The sequence below is a fragment of the Lipotes vexillifer genome, unplaced genomic scaffold (assembly GCF_000442215.2).
Source record: "Lipotes vexillifer unplaced genomic scaffold, Lipotes_vexillifer_v1.1 scaffold865, whole genome shotgun sequence".
Lineage (NCBI taxonomy): Eukaryota > Metazoa > Chordata > Mammalia > Artiodactyla > Lipotidae > Lipotes > Lipotes vexillifer.
Window position 1 is genome coordinate 2,358,787 of NW_006795130.1, and position 15,916 is coordinate 2,374,702.

General features: G+C 34.0%; 1 protein-coding gene across 4 annotated transcripts in view; it reads right to left on the bottom strand.

Annotated features, from left to right (window-relative positions):
- The window catches only part of ADK (adenosine kinase), a 509,882-nt gene that overhangs the window by 429,800 nt on the left and 64,166 nt on the right, over positions 1-15,916 (bottom strand). For 3 of the 4 annotated variants that reach the window (XM_007467500.1, XM_007467497.1, XM_007467498.1), the window contains exon 3: positions 14,691-14,744. The exons of the other annotated variant lie outside the window; for it this stretch is intronic. In XM_007467500.1, the coding sequence (XP_007467562.1) occupies positions 14,691-14,744 (54 nt within the window). The remainder of the gene's footprint in view (positions 1-14,690; positions 14,745-15,916) is intronic. 4 annotated transcript variants of the gene reach the window in all.

Genomic DNA, 15,916 nt, shown 5'->3' on the forward strand with positions numbered 1-15,916 from the left:
AAAAAAAAAAGGAATGAGATCACTAGGCAATTTAAACTAACTCCTGACTTATGCTCTCCTGAATGCACACCATGCCTTGCCTAACCTGTTGATTCTTTTCCAAGATTAAAAGAAGTAAGAATGAAGTATTTAGTAGTTAAAGAATGACTAGCTCTCTAACCTCCAACAGACCACATTAGCAATCCTGTAGGCAGATCACTCGGGTAAGATAACATCCGAAGAGTCAGCCAGCCTGCCCACAATGGAGAATGATGCAGAACTCAACCTCCTGCCTTGATGATTCAGAGATTCTTCCCCCACTTTTCCCCTTAAAAGCTGTCATGGCTGAGCAGAATCTTTGGAGCTGGTCTCAGGACACGAGTCCATCTTTTCCTCTGATTAAAGCAATTTCCCTTTCTACTGACACCTACCTCTCGAATTATTGGCTTTTGAGTGGCAAGCAGCTGAACCTGAGTTCAGTAACAAAAATATTCAGGCATAAATTAAGCATTAAGTAACACCCTATGAATACTTTGTATATGGGAAATGGATTCACTTTAAGCTGATAAAACACGATTTTTACCACCAAAAATTCTGCACGTAAAATGGCCATAAGCAGAGGATCTTAGAACCATAACAACCTAAGGCAAAAAAAAAAAAAAAAAAAAAAAAAGTTTTAAATAAGATTTCTACAGTTTATACTAAACAGTGTGCTAAGTCATTCCTAGAATCCTTCTGTTGACTGGAAAAAAAAAAACACAACCTAAAAGTTGAGAATTATGTTTTATTCGGGTATATTACTGAGGACTACAGCCCGAGAGACAGTCTCTCAGATAGCTCTGAGGAAATGTTCCAAAGAGGTAAAGGAGTAGCCTGGATATACAGGAGTTTTGGCTAGGGGGACAAAAAAAAGTAGTCAAAAGATTACTGCTAATCACAAAATACAGACGTTCAAATTAATGATTTTACTGCTTTTCTAGGTATGGAAAGATGCAAGAGTCTGGGCTCATTGAAATTATTCCTGTGATATGCATCTTAACGATTTAGGGCCAATATCCTGTTTTTCTCCATCCTGAATTCCCATCAGGGCACATCATCGGGGCAGCTGCTGTGACTGATGGCTTGTTTACCAGAATGGCAGGCAACATTTTTTATCCACCATTCCAACCTGTACAATGGCTTTATTTACTCTGCCTTACAAGTGTAAATGTTTAAAGGATAAGGATTAATAACAGTGATAATTCTGTCAACAATACCAGGTACAAAGTCAATGAGATGATCCCCAGAATCCTACAGTCTTACTAAAAAATTTTATTTTAAATTATCAATAAATCATCCCAGACAGAACAGAGAAGATAGTAACAGACCTATACTTTCACACAGAGGTTTCCCAGATAGTGAAACCTGAAATTAGCAATAAAAAGAAGTGCTTCATATCATACAGTATTCATTTTTCCAAATAACTAACAATGGATTTACAACGTTAGATTATTACAGTTTTTAAAATAAGCACTTGTTTTATGCAGGTCCAGATAAAACTATTATGAAATACATAAATAATTTTATAATATACTTTACAGATCACAAATCTAAGATAAGAACAATAGAAAATTCCCTCAATTATACAAACCAATGGAAGACTGTGAAATATTATTACACATTAAGTCATCAATCAAGTCAATCAACAATCATAAATGCCTACTAAGGCCTACGGATACAAATGACAGTTTCTACTCCTAAAAAATGTGTAATCATTTTCAAATATCTGATGAGGTATTCTATAGAAAACATAATAAATTTATACTATGCTAAGTCCTGAGGCCATAATTAGAACCAACAAAGGAAACAAATAGGAAAGATGCAGAAAGTAAGAATAACAGCTAAAAATAATCAGTCTTGAAGAGAGGCTGAAAATTATCCACTTCTGGTAAACATTGTAAAATTAGATACTACTATAATCTTTAAGGAATTGCAGCATTATTACTATTATTTTCCAAGTCTAATATATTAACAAAAAAATTTTGTAGAGAAATGGAAAGCATAAATATATAGAAACAATATGAAAATTAAGGGAGAACTTTATATTTGAACAGTTCTTCATATTTAAAGCAAATTGAATTTTTGTGGTTTGGTTATTACAAACTGATTCAAAGGTACCCTAAATTAGAAAACTTTAAATATAAAATCACCTAATATTAAACATTCTTAATATAGTAAGTACTAGAATATGACAGTCCATCTTCCTTTTTCCACAGATTATTCAATTCTACTTTTATTCTTTCTTCAAGGTAGACTGAAGCCAGAGTCATTGCTTTCATCCATGGCAAATCTATACCTCTTTGCAACAGGAGATAATATTCTTCATTTTATGGAAAACATATAATCCTACCTTTGTCAGGTGACTCAGTAAAATAATTCCGAAACAAGATATTGAATAATAATTTATAATAGTCTGGAATAAAATTCCCCAAACTACTAAAACTTTGAAAAAAACGCACAAAAAAACATATTATAATGATGTTTTCAGGAAGCAGCAGAAATATTCCCCATTATGATCCTCTAAAAATACACATCTCAATATAAATATATATCAAATATAGAGCAGTAGAAGCAGTAGAAATATTCCCCATTATGATCCTCTAAAAATACACATCTCAATATAAATATATATCAAATATAGAGCACTAACCAAAGCAGCAGTCTACACTGTATACCATTCTTCTGAATGTATTTTTCTACCTCCCCTGGTTTAGAGAACAGTAAATAATTTTGTTTCTTTATTTTTAAAGGTGTCCTTCTGGATTGCTGAGGATGAAATCAAAGAAAAGGCTGAAAACTATGTCAGACAAAAGTTCCCATGAGGTCACATAATTGTGCATATCCCCTTTCAAGTCTGAGTATAACAAAAATGTCCCATGCTTTAAAAAACATTCACCCAGGGGCTTCCCTGGTGGCGCAGTGGTTGAGAGTCCGCCTGCCGATGCAGGGGACGCGGGTTCGTGCCCCGGTCCGGGAAGATCCCACATGCCGCGGAGCGGCTGGGCCCATGAGCCATGGCCGCTGAGCCTGCGCGTCCGGAGCCTGTGCTCCGCAACGGGAGAGGCCACAACAGTGAGAGGCCTGCGTACCGCAAAAAAAAAAAAAAAAAAAAAAAATTCACCCAAATTTCATACACTTTTATATCTTTGCTACTATTAGGGAATGGGTTTAAATTTTCAATTCTTAAAAATTTTAATTTTCTTCAATGTGCACAGTAACAAGGAATAAAGACTGCAGCAGAAAACAGTTTTACGAAATCTCTCACTGCAGCAGTTTGTAAGTTTGACCCTGGTTGCTGTGTACCCAGGGAAATGTGACATAGCCATTTTATTTAAACATTGTAAGCAATGCATTGTTAATTCTCAAACCAACAGCTACTTCCCTTTTCCAGAAGAACCCCAAATTTTGTTCAATTATTAGGGAGCCTGTGATTTGACCCATGGAGTGACTCTTGATTAGAATCATGGTAATTCTATCTTCTTTGCCAGTCAGAGGTTTAGGAATGAACATATAATGCAATGGAAGTCAATGATAAATTAAGGAGAAGTCTGCTGGGGTAATTCTGGGAAAGCTCTTCTTGCACTTAAAAAAGAACAAGAGGGCTTCCCTGGTGGTGCAGTGGTTCAGGGTCCGCCTGCCGATGCAGGGGACGCGGGTTCGTATCCTGGTCCGGGAAGATCCCACATGCTGCGGAGCAGCTGGGCCCGTGAGCCATGGCCGCTGAGCCTGCGCGTCCGGAGCCTGTGCTCCGCAACGGGAGAGGCCACAACAGTGAGAGGCCCGCTTACCGCAAAAAAAAAACAAGAAAACCCACAATATAGACATATATCAAATCATTATGTTGTATATCTGAAACTAATACAACATTACATGTCAGTTATATCTCAATGTTTTTATAGATAATGAAGGATATTGTTATATTAATAAAATAGCTCAATTCTATTCTTTCAAACAATTCTGTTATCAAATTCCATCAAGCTAAACAAATATAAAAAAAAATAAGAATCATCCTTGATGTTATTTGTGCCACCATAATGCACGCCTGTGTTTGTGTAAACTATATTATACTTTAACAGAATAAATATGTTTAGAATTAACAAAAGGTTCAAAGGTAATTATCTTACAAAATTGTTTAAAAGCCAATTCATGCATCATCCTAATAATGTCCCTCAATCCTATTTAGAAGACAGTATATATTTTTTAATTGAAAGAGCATATATATTTTAGTTCTTTCCTATCCTCATATTACGTTTTAGTCCCTAGCTTTAAAGTTGACATCAGTTCGCCCATTTTTCCAAATTCCATCTTGGAAGCTAGTCACATTCCCTCTGCCTTCATTCTAGTGGGGAAAACACCTCTGAAGACATAATTATACAATTTTAATATTTTAAATAGAAAATAATTTGGAAGAGAAAGGAGAAAAAGTAGTGGTGAAAGAAGTATGCACACTCACACAGAGGAAAACTGGTGGTAGGATTTGATAATAAAGGATTTTCCTACAAGAACACAAGTTTATGGAAACTGTGTATGTGAAGCATATTTTCTGCATTTCTTTGAATTTCTTTGTTGAATTCAATGTGAAAATAAATGAATCTTTCTAGCATGCAGAAATTTTGTTTGTCTCCTTTCTGCAAGACCCTTTCCCCCCCCAAATTCCCTTAATGACCATTTTCTCATCCAATTTAACAATGAAAAAACTCTTTAAAAAAGATCATTTCAAATATGATATATGGAAACCAGTTACACTTCCAAAAAAGTTTTTTTTCAAATCTTCCATTGGTTTCTTTCTACCTCCTCTGGTCTTACCCAACACAGACCCTACAGACGTAGAAATCACAAGTGTCTCTGGCCTTCACAAACAAAAAAACATTAAAGTAGTAGGAATATTCGGGGAAGATGGTTTCCCTTTGTATATGCTACTAAAATTTAGTATATATAAAGTAAGACATTTTTATAAAGGTAACATCTTCACAAGAAAAAACACTTGGAAGTGATTAGAACATAAAGTAAAATTTTATAAGAAAAATTTAAAATCTATTCTAGATAATGCTTCAATCACTTTGCAAAGTGACTGAAAAAGCCAAGTTGCAATCTTAACCAAGTTCTACAGAGGGAGCTAGCATCACAAGGAATAAATTTATAATACACAGAACTTCAAGAAGACCTATTTGGTTGGAAGTATCGGATTTCTAGTCATCAACATAAGCTCAGATTACCCTCTAAGGTTTTACACCTTAGCCATCAGCCAACCCCAAAAACCACAGTATTACCTACAAACTATGGTATTTTTCTAGTAAATCATATTAAAACTAATGAAATATAACATCCACCATAAATACAGTTTGTGAAGTAAATGTTTTAAATAATATCATTCTTCTAAAGAAGTTTTTAGAATATTCTTTTTCCTAAGTCACTGAACTTAAGCAAAGTAAAAAGCAATTAAAAAGATCTGAAATCAAATTGGAGCCTCCAAGCCTTAGTTTCCTGTAAAATGGGAATGATTATAATACCTACCTCATAGGGTTGTTGTGAGGATTAAATTAGAGCATAAAAGTAATTAATGTCCTCTTTCCTTGCTCTTAAGTGTTATTCAATTTTTCAATACTTTCCAAAAAGAAAACATTAATTATAGTTAGTAGAGAAAATACTAATTATATATAGTTAGTAGTTTTCAAGAACTAGATTAGCTGCTAACAGATACTAAAGTTCCCCAAAACTCCTAAATTCTTATCATTCCCAAATAGTCTGACTCAATCCTTAAGGGAATATAGACCATGTCGGCATAACCCTTACATTGTTTTTCAGGTAGATACCTGTCATAGCTGCACTCTCAAAATATTCTTGTCTGTTGTAGACCAAGAAGAAAAAAGAATTCAACACATCAATTTCTACTCTCTTCAATGCATGTTGACCCTAATAAATTCACCCTATTGATACCACATAGTAAAATACTGTCAAGTAAATTATTTGTAGCAAAAGATCAATGAACTACACTTGGACTGAAAAGGTCTGGATAAAGTTTCAGGAACCACCTTACCCTTCCCCACTAAAAAAAAAATCAAAGAGGTAGAAAGCAAAAAAGACCACTACCATTTTTTTCTGAACAATTTTATGCCTGAAACTCAAAAACTATATTCAGAGGGATTACGGAATAGACTAAAAGAGAAGTAGCTAATTAAAGAAACTATTTGCTTAATGGATAATAATGAAAGAGCAAAGCACTAATCTAAACCCACAGTGATATGTGTGTGACAGACAGCTAAGCTTCTCTAAGAGCCGAAGCCAGTTCAACAATGTTTTTATAAACATCATCATACTCAAAACAACCTACATCACAACTAACCTTTATGACTCCTTGTAGATCAAAACTTTTTCACATATATAATTTCATCTAATCCTCATTAAACCTAACAAGATAAAATGAAATTATCACTATTTTACAAATGACGATGTTATATTCAAGAGATTAAGTGATTAACCCAAGTATGGTAGTTTTATACTGTGTCAACTAAAAACTACAATCCCCAGAATTTCCTTCCCTATGTGGTTTTAGGTTGGGATTAGCCACAAGAGAATTTTGTGTACAATTTGGGAGGTGCAAGTGAAGCAGCGGCCGTTTCACACCAAGGGTAGTTACTGGCGGGAGGAATTCCAATTTATCCTTATGTATCCCCATTCCACCTCCAGCTCACCTTTCCAACCAGGCCTAAGCCCATCACCAAATGCTCCACTGAAAACTCACAGAAGTGGTAGCTTCAAAGAGCCAAAAATCCACCAACTCTCCTCACAGTTTACTCCAGCAGCTATACATGCCTAGCTGCTTCTTGAAAGCTCCAATTCATTAATCCACACACCAGGACTGGTTAGTGACTTTTCTCTAATCCTTTCTGGACCTCAACTTCCCTAGTTTTTCTTGCAATAAGTAAGGTTTAATCCCTATAATAGGTTTCTTATTTCTCATTACTCATAGCAGAATTGAATCTTACATGATATACCAAGGATACAATCTGTGGCAAAACATACATAAACTCAGTTTCTTCTAGTGCTGAATCCAGAGCACCATACATTTCTTCAAAAACAGAAGGTGGCAATTTAGGATTAATCCTTTGAGGCTTTTAAGGTTTTACCACTAATAACATACATTTTTCATTCATCTATCATATATGCATGAATATATGACAAAGTTTAATACTAAAATTATTTCTTGTAATGAGTACTTCTTTATGTCAGAGTTAATAATTTTCTTTTAAACAATATTTAAGCAAACCTTTCAAAAGTTTCATAATCCAGTTATAACAACAGATAACAAGAAACTATGAAATCCTAGAATTCTAAAGTGAGAGCACAGTCAAAAGTTCACCAAAGGGGTGAACTCTGCTCACAGATTAGTTTAGAACCATTAGTAGTTGCCTGGAATGAATTCAGTCAATGCTAGTTTGGGATTCTTACAGAAGTCACCTGATGATACTAGTAAAAAAAACAAAGAGCAAAGAATTTGAACACACATTTAGTACTTATTCCTGGAGGCACAGCTTCATAAGCACAAATGGTGAATGTTATTGTAGAGCTTTTTAAAGATCAATTTAAAAAGCAATATGGTAAACAGCTACCGTACAAAGATCATGACTATATATTAAAAACTCAATTACAAAAATATTTCATAAACAACAAGAACAAAAATGTTTCCCATGTAAGAGGCATCTGTAGCTTAGGATAAAATGTCCAATGAAAGGATCATACGTGGAATCAAACAACTTCGAAAAAAGAAAATTGCTGTGTTCTAGAGAAAAGGATTCTTCTACTGGTAAAGATTATGAAAATTCTGAATGTTCAAACAAATGAGAAGTAAAAAAGAAAAAAGAATTTTAACATTATTTCACATAATATGTGGTTGTGAAACTTCTCAAAGCTTTTAGAGTCAACTTGGCCAAAAAGCTTTGTATTATACCATCTCCTTGGAAGACTGAGAAGTGCCTTGCATTTGGAATTCAGGTATACATAGTACACCTGACTCTCAACTCACTGAATGAGTCTGAGGTGGTTTCTAAACCATAATATAATACTGAAAAATTAATCAGCCATTGAGAGCCTTGATATAGCCATTGGGTTCATTATAATCAGTTAGTACTGGGACTTGCACTGAACACCGATCCTTTTTATTTAAAAAAATTATTGTATTTTTAGGGAGCTGCTTGGTGTGATACAAAAAGCATTTAAATGGGAATCACAAGACTTGAATTCTGGTCCAGCGCTGTCATTAAAGAGCAGTGTAACCTATAGCAAGTCACTTTATCATGTGGATCTCACCCATTCATCATAAAATATGAATAATTAGTTCTAGGGTTCATTTCTAGAATCTTAAATTCTATAATTTAAAATATGTAAAAGAAAGTGGGCCCTGAGAAAGGGATCATAAAAATGTTCATGGCATTTAAAATACTGCAGCTTTTATGAATATTGAAATCATATTAACCACTTAACCTTGTTGCTGGTCCTAGGTGTTCTTTATTTCAATTTTGACTTTTCACTTCCCAGGCGTTTTTTTTCTCTTTGGCATTTGCCATGAACAAAATCTATCAGCTTTATTATAGGCAATCAGTTCTTACACTACTCTTACAAGACAATCTTGATATTTTCAAAGAATTACTAAGCCACACCATCAATAATAATGAATTTAAGAGCATATCAGATGTTACTGATTGTCTCTAAGGGCTCTGAACATGTTCTGAAACATGCCACTTAAATACTTTAAAATCTCCCCTGCTGGTTTAGAAACTGGCATTGTTCTCTAAGAAATTATAATATTTTTACAGTGAACCAAAGATTAAGGTCTAAGAGTGTCCTTTCCAATACTCCTGCTTCATACCTCTTACATAATTCATTTATTTTCTCCCATTTCATCATAATCCTAAACCAATAAAAACTTAAATATACTTATTCCAAGATAAAACTTTTAAATTCAAGGGGTAATTCTAACAAAATAATTCAATTTTGACATAAAAAAATAGTCAATAAGGAGAATTCATTCAGTAACAAAAGGGAAAATATACTTCATATCTAGAACAGCATAGGGCTTCCCTGGTGGCGCAGTGGTTAAGAATCCGCCTGCCAATGCAGGGGACACGGGTTCGTGCCCTGGTCGGGGAAGATCCCACATGCTGCCAAGCAACTAAACCCATGTGCCACAACTACTGAGCCCGCATGCCACAACTACTGAAGCCCGTGCACCTAGAGCCCATGCTCCACAACAAGAGAAGCCACCGCAGTGAGAAGCCTACACACCACAACGAAGAGTAGCCCCCACTTGCCGCAACTAGAGAAAAGCCCGTGTGCAGCAACGAAGACCCAACGCAGCCATAAATAAATAAATAAAATAAAACACACATAAAAGTACAAAGAAAAAAATTAAAATTCACCCATTATCAATCACCCACAGATCTACTATTCTACTACAATTCTCTTTTATGATATCTACAAGCAATCTTTTTCACCTACTTAAATCATCACGATATTAAATATTTTCCTAAAAACATTTTAATAACTGCAAAGAAAGAGAAAAACAAATACCGTATGCTAACACATATATGTGGAATCTGAAAGGTTAAGAAGAATCTAGGGGCACTACAGGAATAAAGACGCAGATCTACTAGAAAATGGACTTGAGGACATGGGGAGGGGGGACGGTAAGCTGGGACACACTGAGAGTGGCATGGACATATACCAAATGTAAAATCGATAGCTAGTGGGAAGCAACCACATAGCACAGGGAGATCAGCTCGGTGCTTTGTGACCACCTAGAAAGGTGGGATAGGGAGGGTAGGAGGGAGGGAGATGCAAGAGGGAAGAGATATGGGGATATATGTATATGTACAGCTGTTTCACTTTGTTATAAAGCAGAAACTAACACACCATTGTAAAGCAATTATACTCCAATAAAGATGTTAAATAAAATAAAATAAATAACTGCATAATATTCCACAGAGTTAATTTAGTTAATTGCACTAGAAAAAGAGAATAGCTCATTTAAGATTAATCCAATAGTATGGCACTTGCTTTTTAAGAGAATTGAACATTTTATATTTTCTATATAATGTGTATATATTAAGTATTAAAACACAGGTCATTTGGCGCCTAATAAGATTTAGACTCCTTTCCAACATCTTTTTTTAATTGAAATAAAGTAAGTAAAGCAAAGAGTAACCTAGAAAAGATGTGATTTTTTAATGCTACATAGTGACAAAAGAAAAGGTCTAACCTGAAAATCTGCTTCAATCAATAAAATGTATTTTTCCTGTCATAATGCCATACAATTTTTTTTCCAGAGCACTTCCATTAGATTAAAAATTTGAGCTATTAATCTATCATCACACTACACGCCTTGAAGAGTTTCTCTAAGAATTATGACAGATTTGAGCTAAATACCTATCTCTCTTTTCCAGTCTGTGGTATGGCCTAATGATATTCATTTTAACCATAGCTGGCAAAGATTAGGGACATCACTAATTTTCCTACACAGCTAAATATGTAGTTATGGTAGAAAAATAATAACTCCTATATACTTTTAGTGATAAATGCTAACTTATAAAATAATTACTATGTAATATATCCAAAGAGGAATAAAAATCTGCAAGGAGAATGACAAGAAAAAGTATATAACAATCAAATCCAGAAGATATCCCAAGTGGCCTAACATAAAAGAAAGAAAATTCTGGAAAAGTACATATTATTTACACTCAGCTAGTATGTTTTATACCTGATACTGTTAACGAGACAGGATTGTCCTACCAAAGGTCTGCTACGGAATATCCAGAGGACACATCAGGCACTGTGAGAAGAAGAAAATCATCTATCCAAATTTAACACATTCTAGGTGAAAATGTAATTTGAAACCTTCAATCTTTTGTTTCGAAATTCATAGTCATAAAGCAAGGCTGGTATTAAAATTCATTTGGCCTAAAGACAAGCAAAACTTCCTCACTTCTCAGCACTGCTGAGAGAAATTAAAGACAGACTAAATACTGTTAAGATGTCAATTCTCTCTCAAATAGATTCAACATCCCCATGATAATCCCAAAAGGTTTTTCTGAGGAAACTGATAACGCTGATTCTAAAATATATGGCAATGTAAAGGATCTAGTACATCCAAAGTAATCTTGTAAATGAAGAACAAAGTGGGAGGACTTACAGCAACTGACTTCAATACTTACTATACTGTGTGACTAGCATAAAGAGTGACAAGTAAATCAACGGAACAGGATAAACCCATATTTCTACAGTTATTTTATTTTCAACAAAGGCATCAAAACAATTCAGTGGACAAATAAAGTCTATTCAGCAAATAGTGCTGAAATAACTAGATATCCATAAAGATAAAGGAGAATGAACATTGATATCTACCTCACATCATATACAAATATTAATGCATAATAGATCATAGACCTAAACAAAACAGCTCAAATCATACAGTTTTTAAAGAAAAATATAAATAAGAGTATCTTCATAAATTGAGGGCAAAGGTTTTTTAGATGAACAAAGTAATAATCATAAAGGTAAAAACTGATAAATTAGACTTTATAAAAATTTAAAACCTGCTTATCAAAAGGCACTATTAAGCAAAAATGGTAAGCCTGGGACTGGAGAAAAAAAATTGTAAAACATACATCTGACATTGACTGGTATCCAGAATATATAAAGAATTCCAACAAGTCATCAATAAAAGGACAAAACAATCTAATTTTTTTCATCAGCAAAAGATGTGAACAGACTCTTCACCAAAGAAAATATACATGGCCAATAAGCTAATGAAAAAGTACTCAATATCATTAGTCATCATGGAAATGCAAATTAAACCACTCTGAGATATCACTACATATCCACCAGAATAGCTAAAATTAGCAAGACCAACAAATACCAAATGTTGATGAGGATGTAGAGCAACTAGAACTCTCATATATTGCTGGTAGGAATGTAAAACGGTACCACTTTTTAAAAGAAAATCTAGTAGTTCCTTATAGAACCAAATATACTATTACCCTAGTGACTCAGCAAAAAATCTATTCCTGAGTAATTATCCACAAGAAATAAAAACATGTTCACAAAGACTTATACAAAAATATTAACAGCAACTTTATTCATAGTATCCAAATGAAAGGAAACAGCCTAGACGTCCGCCAATAAGAGAACAGATAAACCATGGAATGTTAATCAGCAATAAAAAAAATTAACTAATACATGAAAGAATCTAAAAAATATACTGAGTGAAAGAAGTATTATATAAAACATAACGTACATATGATTCCATTAATAAGAAATTCCAGAACAGGAAAAACTTAATCTATAGCAGAAAAAAAATCATAATAAGGGTTACCTCTTGGAGGGTAGGAGCAGAGAGTGACTACAAAGAGGCATAAGGGAATTTCTTGATAGAGAACTGGGTTACGAACATTTATGCACTTTTCAAAACTCAGCAAATGTACACTTAAGATTTGTGCATTTCACTGTATGAAAATATTTACAGGTAAAGACAAAAAATTCTAAACTATTGAATTCTAGGTGATGGTATGCATGTTGAAATATTTATGGGGAAACATATTGATGTCCGCAATTTACTTTTGAAATGCATTCAAAAAGCAGATGAAGTAATGGATAGACAAAAGAAAGGATAAGGTGAAAAAGAGAGTAAAATGTTAATGATAAAATCTAGGTGGCGAGTATATGGGTAATTATATACTATACATTTAAAAGTTTTTATAATAAAATCTAAGAAAAAAAATCAGTCTATCCATGAGGGTGAACTATATCACAGACAGCTAAAGAAACTGTAAATGAATTAACACATTCATATGGGTTACATATTAAATAATATGAAAATATTCACAGTATTGCAGTTTTCTGGTATTTTTAATATTGGTCATAGTCTCCGAGGGCCAAAGGAACCTCTAGGTTGACTACCTAATTCCCAAAACAAAAAAGTTCTGTTACCAAACCTATAAGTAAGCAACCAACCAATGGTACAGTTACAATCACCTACCCTCATTGACTAGGCAGTAAAGAAAGAAATTATATAAAATTTCTTAACAATTTGAGAACCCACGATGGAGATTATAATCAAATGAAGACATAACACATATAAAAATACTGATGAAAGGCTAGCATAACAATGGGATATATCAACTCTAAGAACTCTTAAATCCTTTTCTTACACATTGAGCCTACCATTTTACGACTAACACTTACTATAATCTCTTCTATAAGACAGAAAAAAGAAAATAATTTGGAAAAGATTCAGGACAGTGTTTGTTAATAGAACCTTAAAAAGTAAACAGAAAAATCATTACTTAACCTTGAGAAGAAAATAATAGTCTTGAAGCACTCAATCTACAGAAAAAGTTATTCTCCATAACTTGAGTACAAATGAAGATTACATTTAAACTAAACCACAAGGGACTTGAGTTAGATATTAAAATATCTTTAACATAAGAGAGTGTCAAACATTAAGGAAACTCCCAAGGAAGTCTGTAAAATTCACCAATGTATTTATAAAAAGGATAGATAGAACCTTGACTATCATCAATAATAAGCGCAGTCCATACAACACTGTAAATCAACTATACTTCAATTAAAAAATAATAATAAGTGAGGTCCAACCTGTAGGTGTAGTTAGCCTCAAATTCCTCAAACTTAATTCTACATTATTATTTGACATTAGGTGTTTCAATAATAATTACAATTATCAGAACTTTCTTACTGCACAATGGAGAAAAAAAAGTACCCTACTAGAAAACAGAAGCATATACTTTATTTTAGCTTCCCTCTTTGGACAAACCTATGATATTGAAAAGAGATGAAATTTTGTTTTTAAGATTTTTTTTTTGACGTGGACCATTTTTTTTTAAGTCCTTAATGAATTTGTTACAATACTGCTTTTGTTTTTTATGTTTTTGTTTTTTAGCCCTGAGGCATGTGCGATCTTAGCTCCCTGACCAAGGATCGAACCCACACCCCCTGCGTTAGAAGGCGAAGTCTTAACCAATGGACCGCCAGGGAAGTCCCTGAGATGACTTTTTAAAACTCCCAAGTCTGTAATTTTTAACTAAAAACCTCACAGTTCCTGTGAGGTAGTGATCTTTTTAGATACTACCACAGGACAGAAAAATAGCAACAGAGATATCCCAGAATCATGTATACAGCTATCCTACCCGAAAGATAGGATCCTACAAACATTTTTTAAAGGAACAAAATTTTATTTATATTTAAAGTGTTTTACCTTGTGCTAAACAGAGTTAGGCATTTACTTTTTCATAAGACAACAAACAAAATCATATTTCTCCACCTTAAGCACAGGGTGGAAGTCAACTGAGCAAGAGCCAAAATTAACAATGACAATTTAACATTTTATCTGGGGAAAGAAGATGAAACGACCTATTTCCGAATATGCCCTTAGTCTAGAGGATGGGATACAATACTCCATATTCTAATGTGTGCATAGGAACAATTATTTCCTGTGTTAACCTTATGTAGTATAAATTATCCTAATCCTACTAGGATTAAGGTCATAATATTGATTACATCTTTATATTTTATACCACAGAATTTTAAAAATCAGATTGTTTACATGTATCTACTCCATAGACAGAGTAAATTATGTACGGCCTAGGGTTTAATGCACTTACAGTTCCTTGTGTTTCTCTTCAGCCAAGATTTGGTCATTCAGTTTAAGAGAATACCTGTTAACACAGAAACAAAAATATACTGGTCATATAAACATACGTTTGCCTCATGGACATCTGACTGTGATATCAACATACAGCCAGTTGACCCCTATCAAATAAACACTACTACACTGTTAACAGGTCTCTATCTTAATTGATAAAACATTTAAAACTGCCTAAGTTCTTTTTTTTTAGTATTTATTTATTTATTTAGGATGCACCGGAGGCACGTGGGACCTTCATTGCAGCATGCAGTACCTTTTAGTTGCAGCATGCAGACTTCTTAGTTGCGGCATGCACGTGGGATATAGCTCCCTGACTAAGGATCGAACCCAGGCCCCCTGCATTGGGAGCACGGATACCCACTGGACCATCAGGGAAGTCCCCCAAAGTGCCTAAGTTCTTTGATGGTCTATTAGTCACTTCCACAGACAACACCTCAAGAACTAAAGGGAGATGAACTTGATCATGCTTTAAAAATATGAGTTATCTTCAATATTCTTCTGTAGTGAATCACCTGTTACTTTCACCCATCAGTTCAAAATTCAAGAGACTACTACAATGTTAAGTATTTAATAGTTCACAAAACAATATGAAGTTATTCTTTTATTAAATACATAGCAAACATCTACGTGTACCAGACTATGTACTAGGTAGTGAGACATATGAGGAAAAGTAAGTTTTGGAGTTCTTGACTAAGCCATTTACTAGCTTAATGACCACAGCCAATTCTTTCACCTCTTTAAGTCTAAGTTTCCCTGGCTATAAAATAGAGGCTACCATAAGTATTAGAACAGGGATCTTCCAATATCATATATTTATACTATTGAAGGTAAACAGACTCTCTGAGGAGTACACTGAAGTAGATAAACAACAATGGACAGGTCTTCAATTTCCACTTGTATTCATTCCTTTCCTAAAACTAATCTGCCTGACAATGGATCAGAGGTCTAAACGGAGAGGTCATCCAAATTCTCCTTACTTGACTCCCCTTCCACAAGTCTTTACTCACTTTATAAAAAGAATGGCATACCTCTCGTCCATCCTGAATGAAACCGTACTGCATTGCCTAGATATAAAAATCTCTTAAGTATTAAACAAGGAATGATTCATAATATTTTGTCTGCAAAGCCTTCTTTTACTTAAAGTACTACAAACTGACTATAGGGCTTCCTGTTCTATAATTA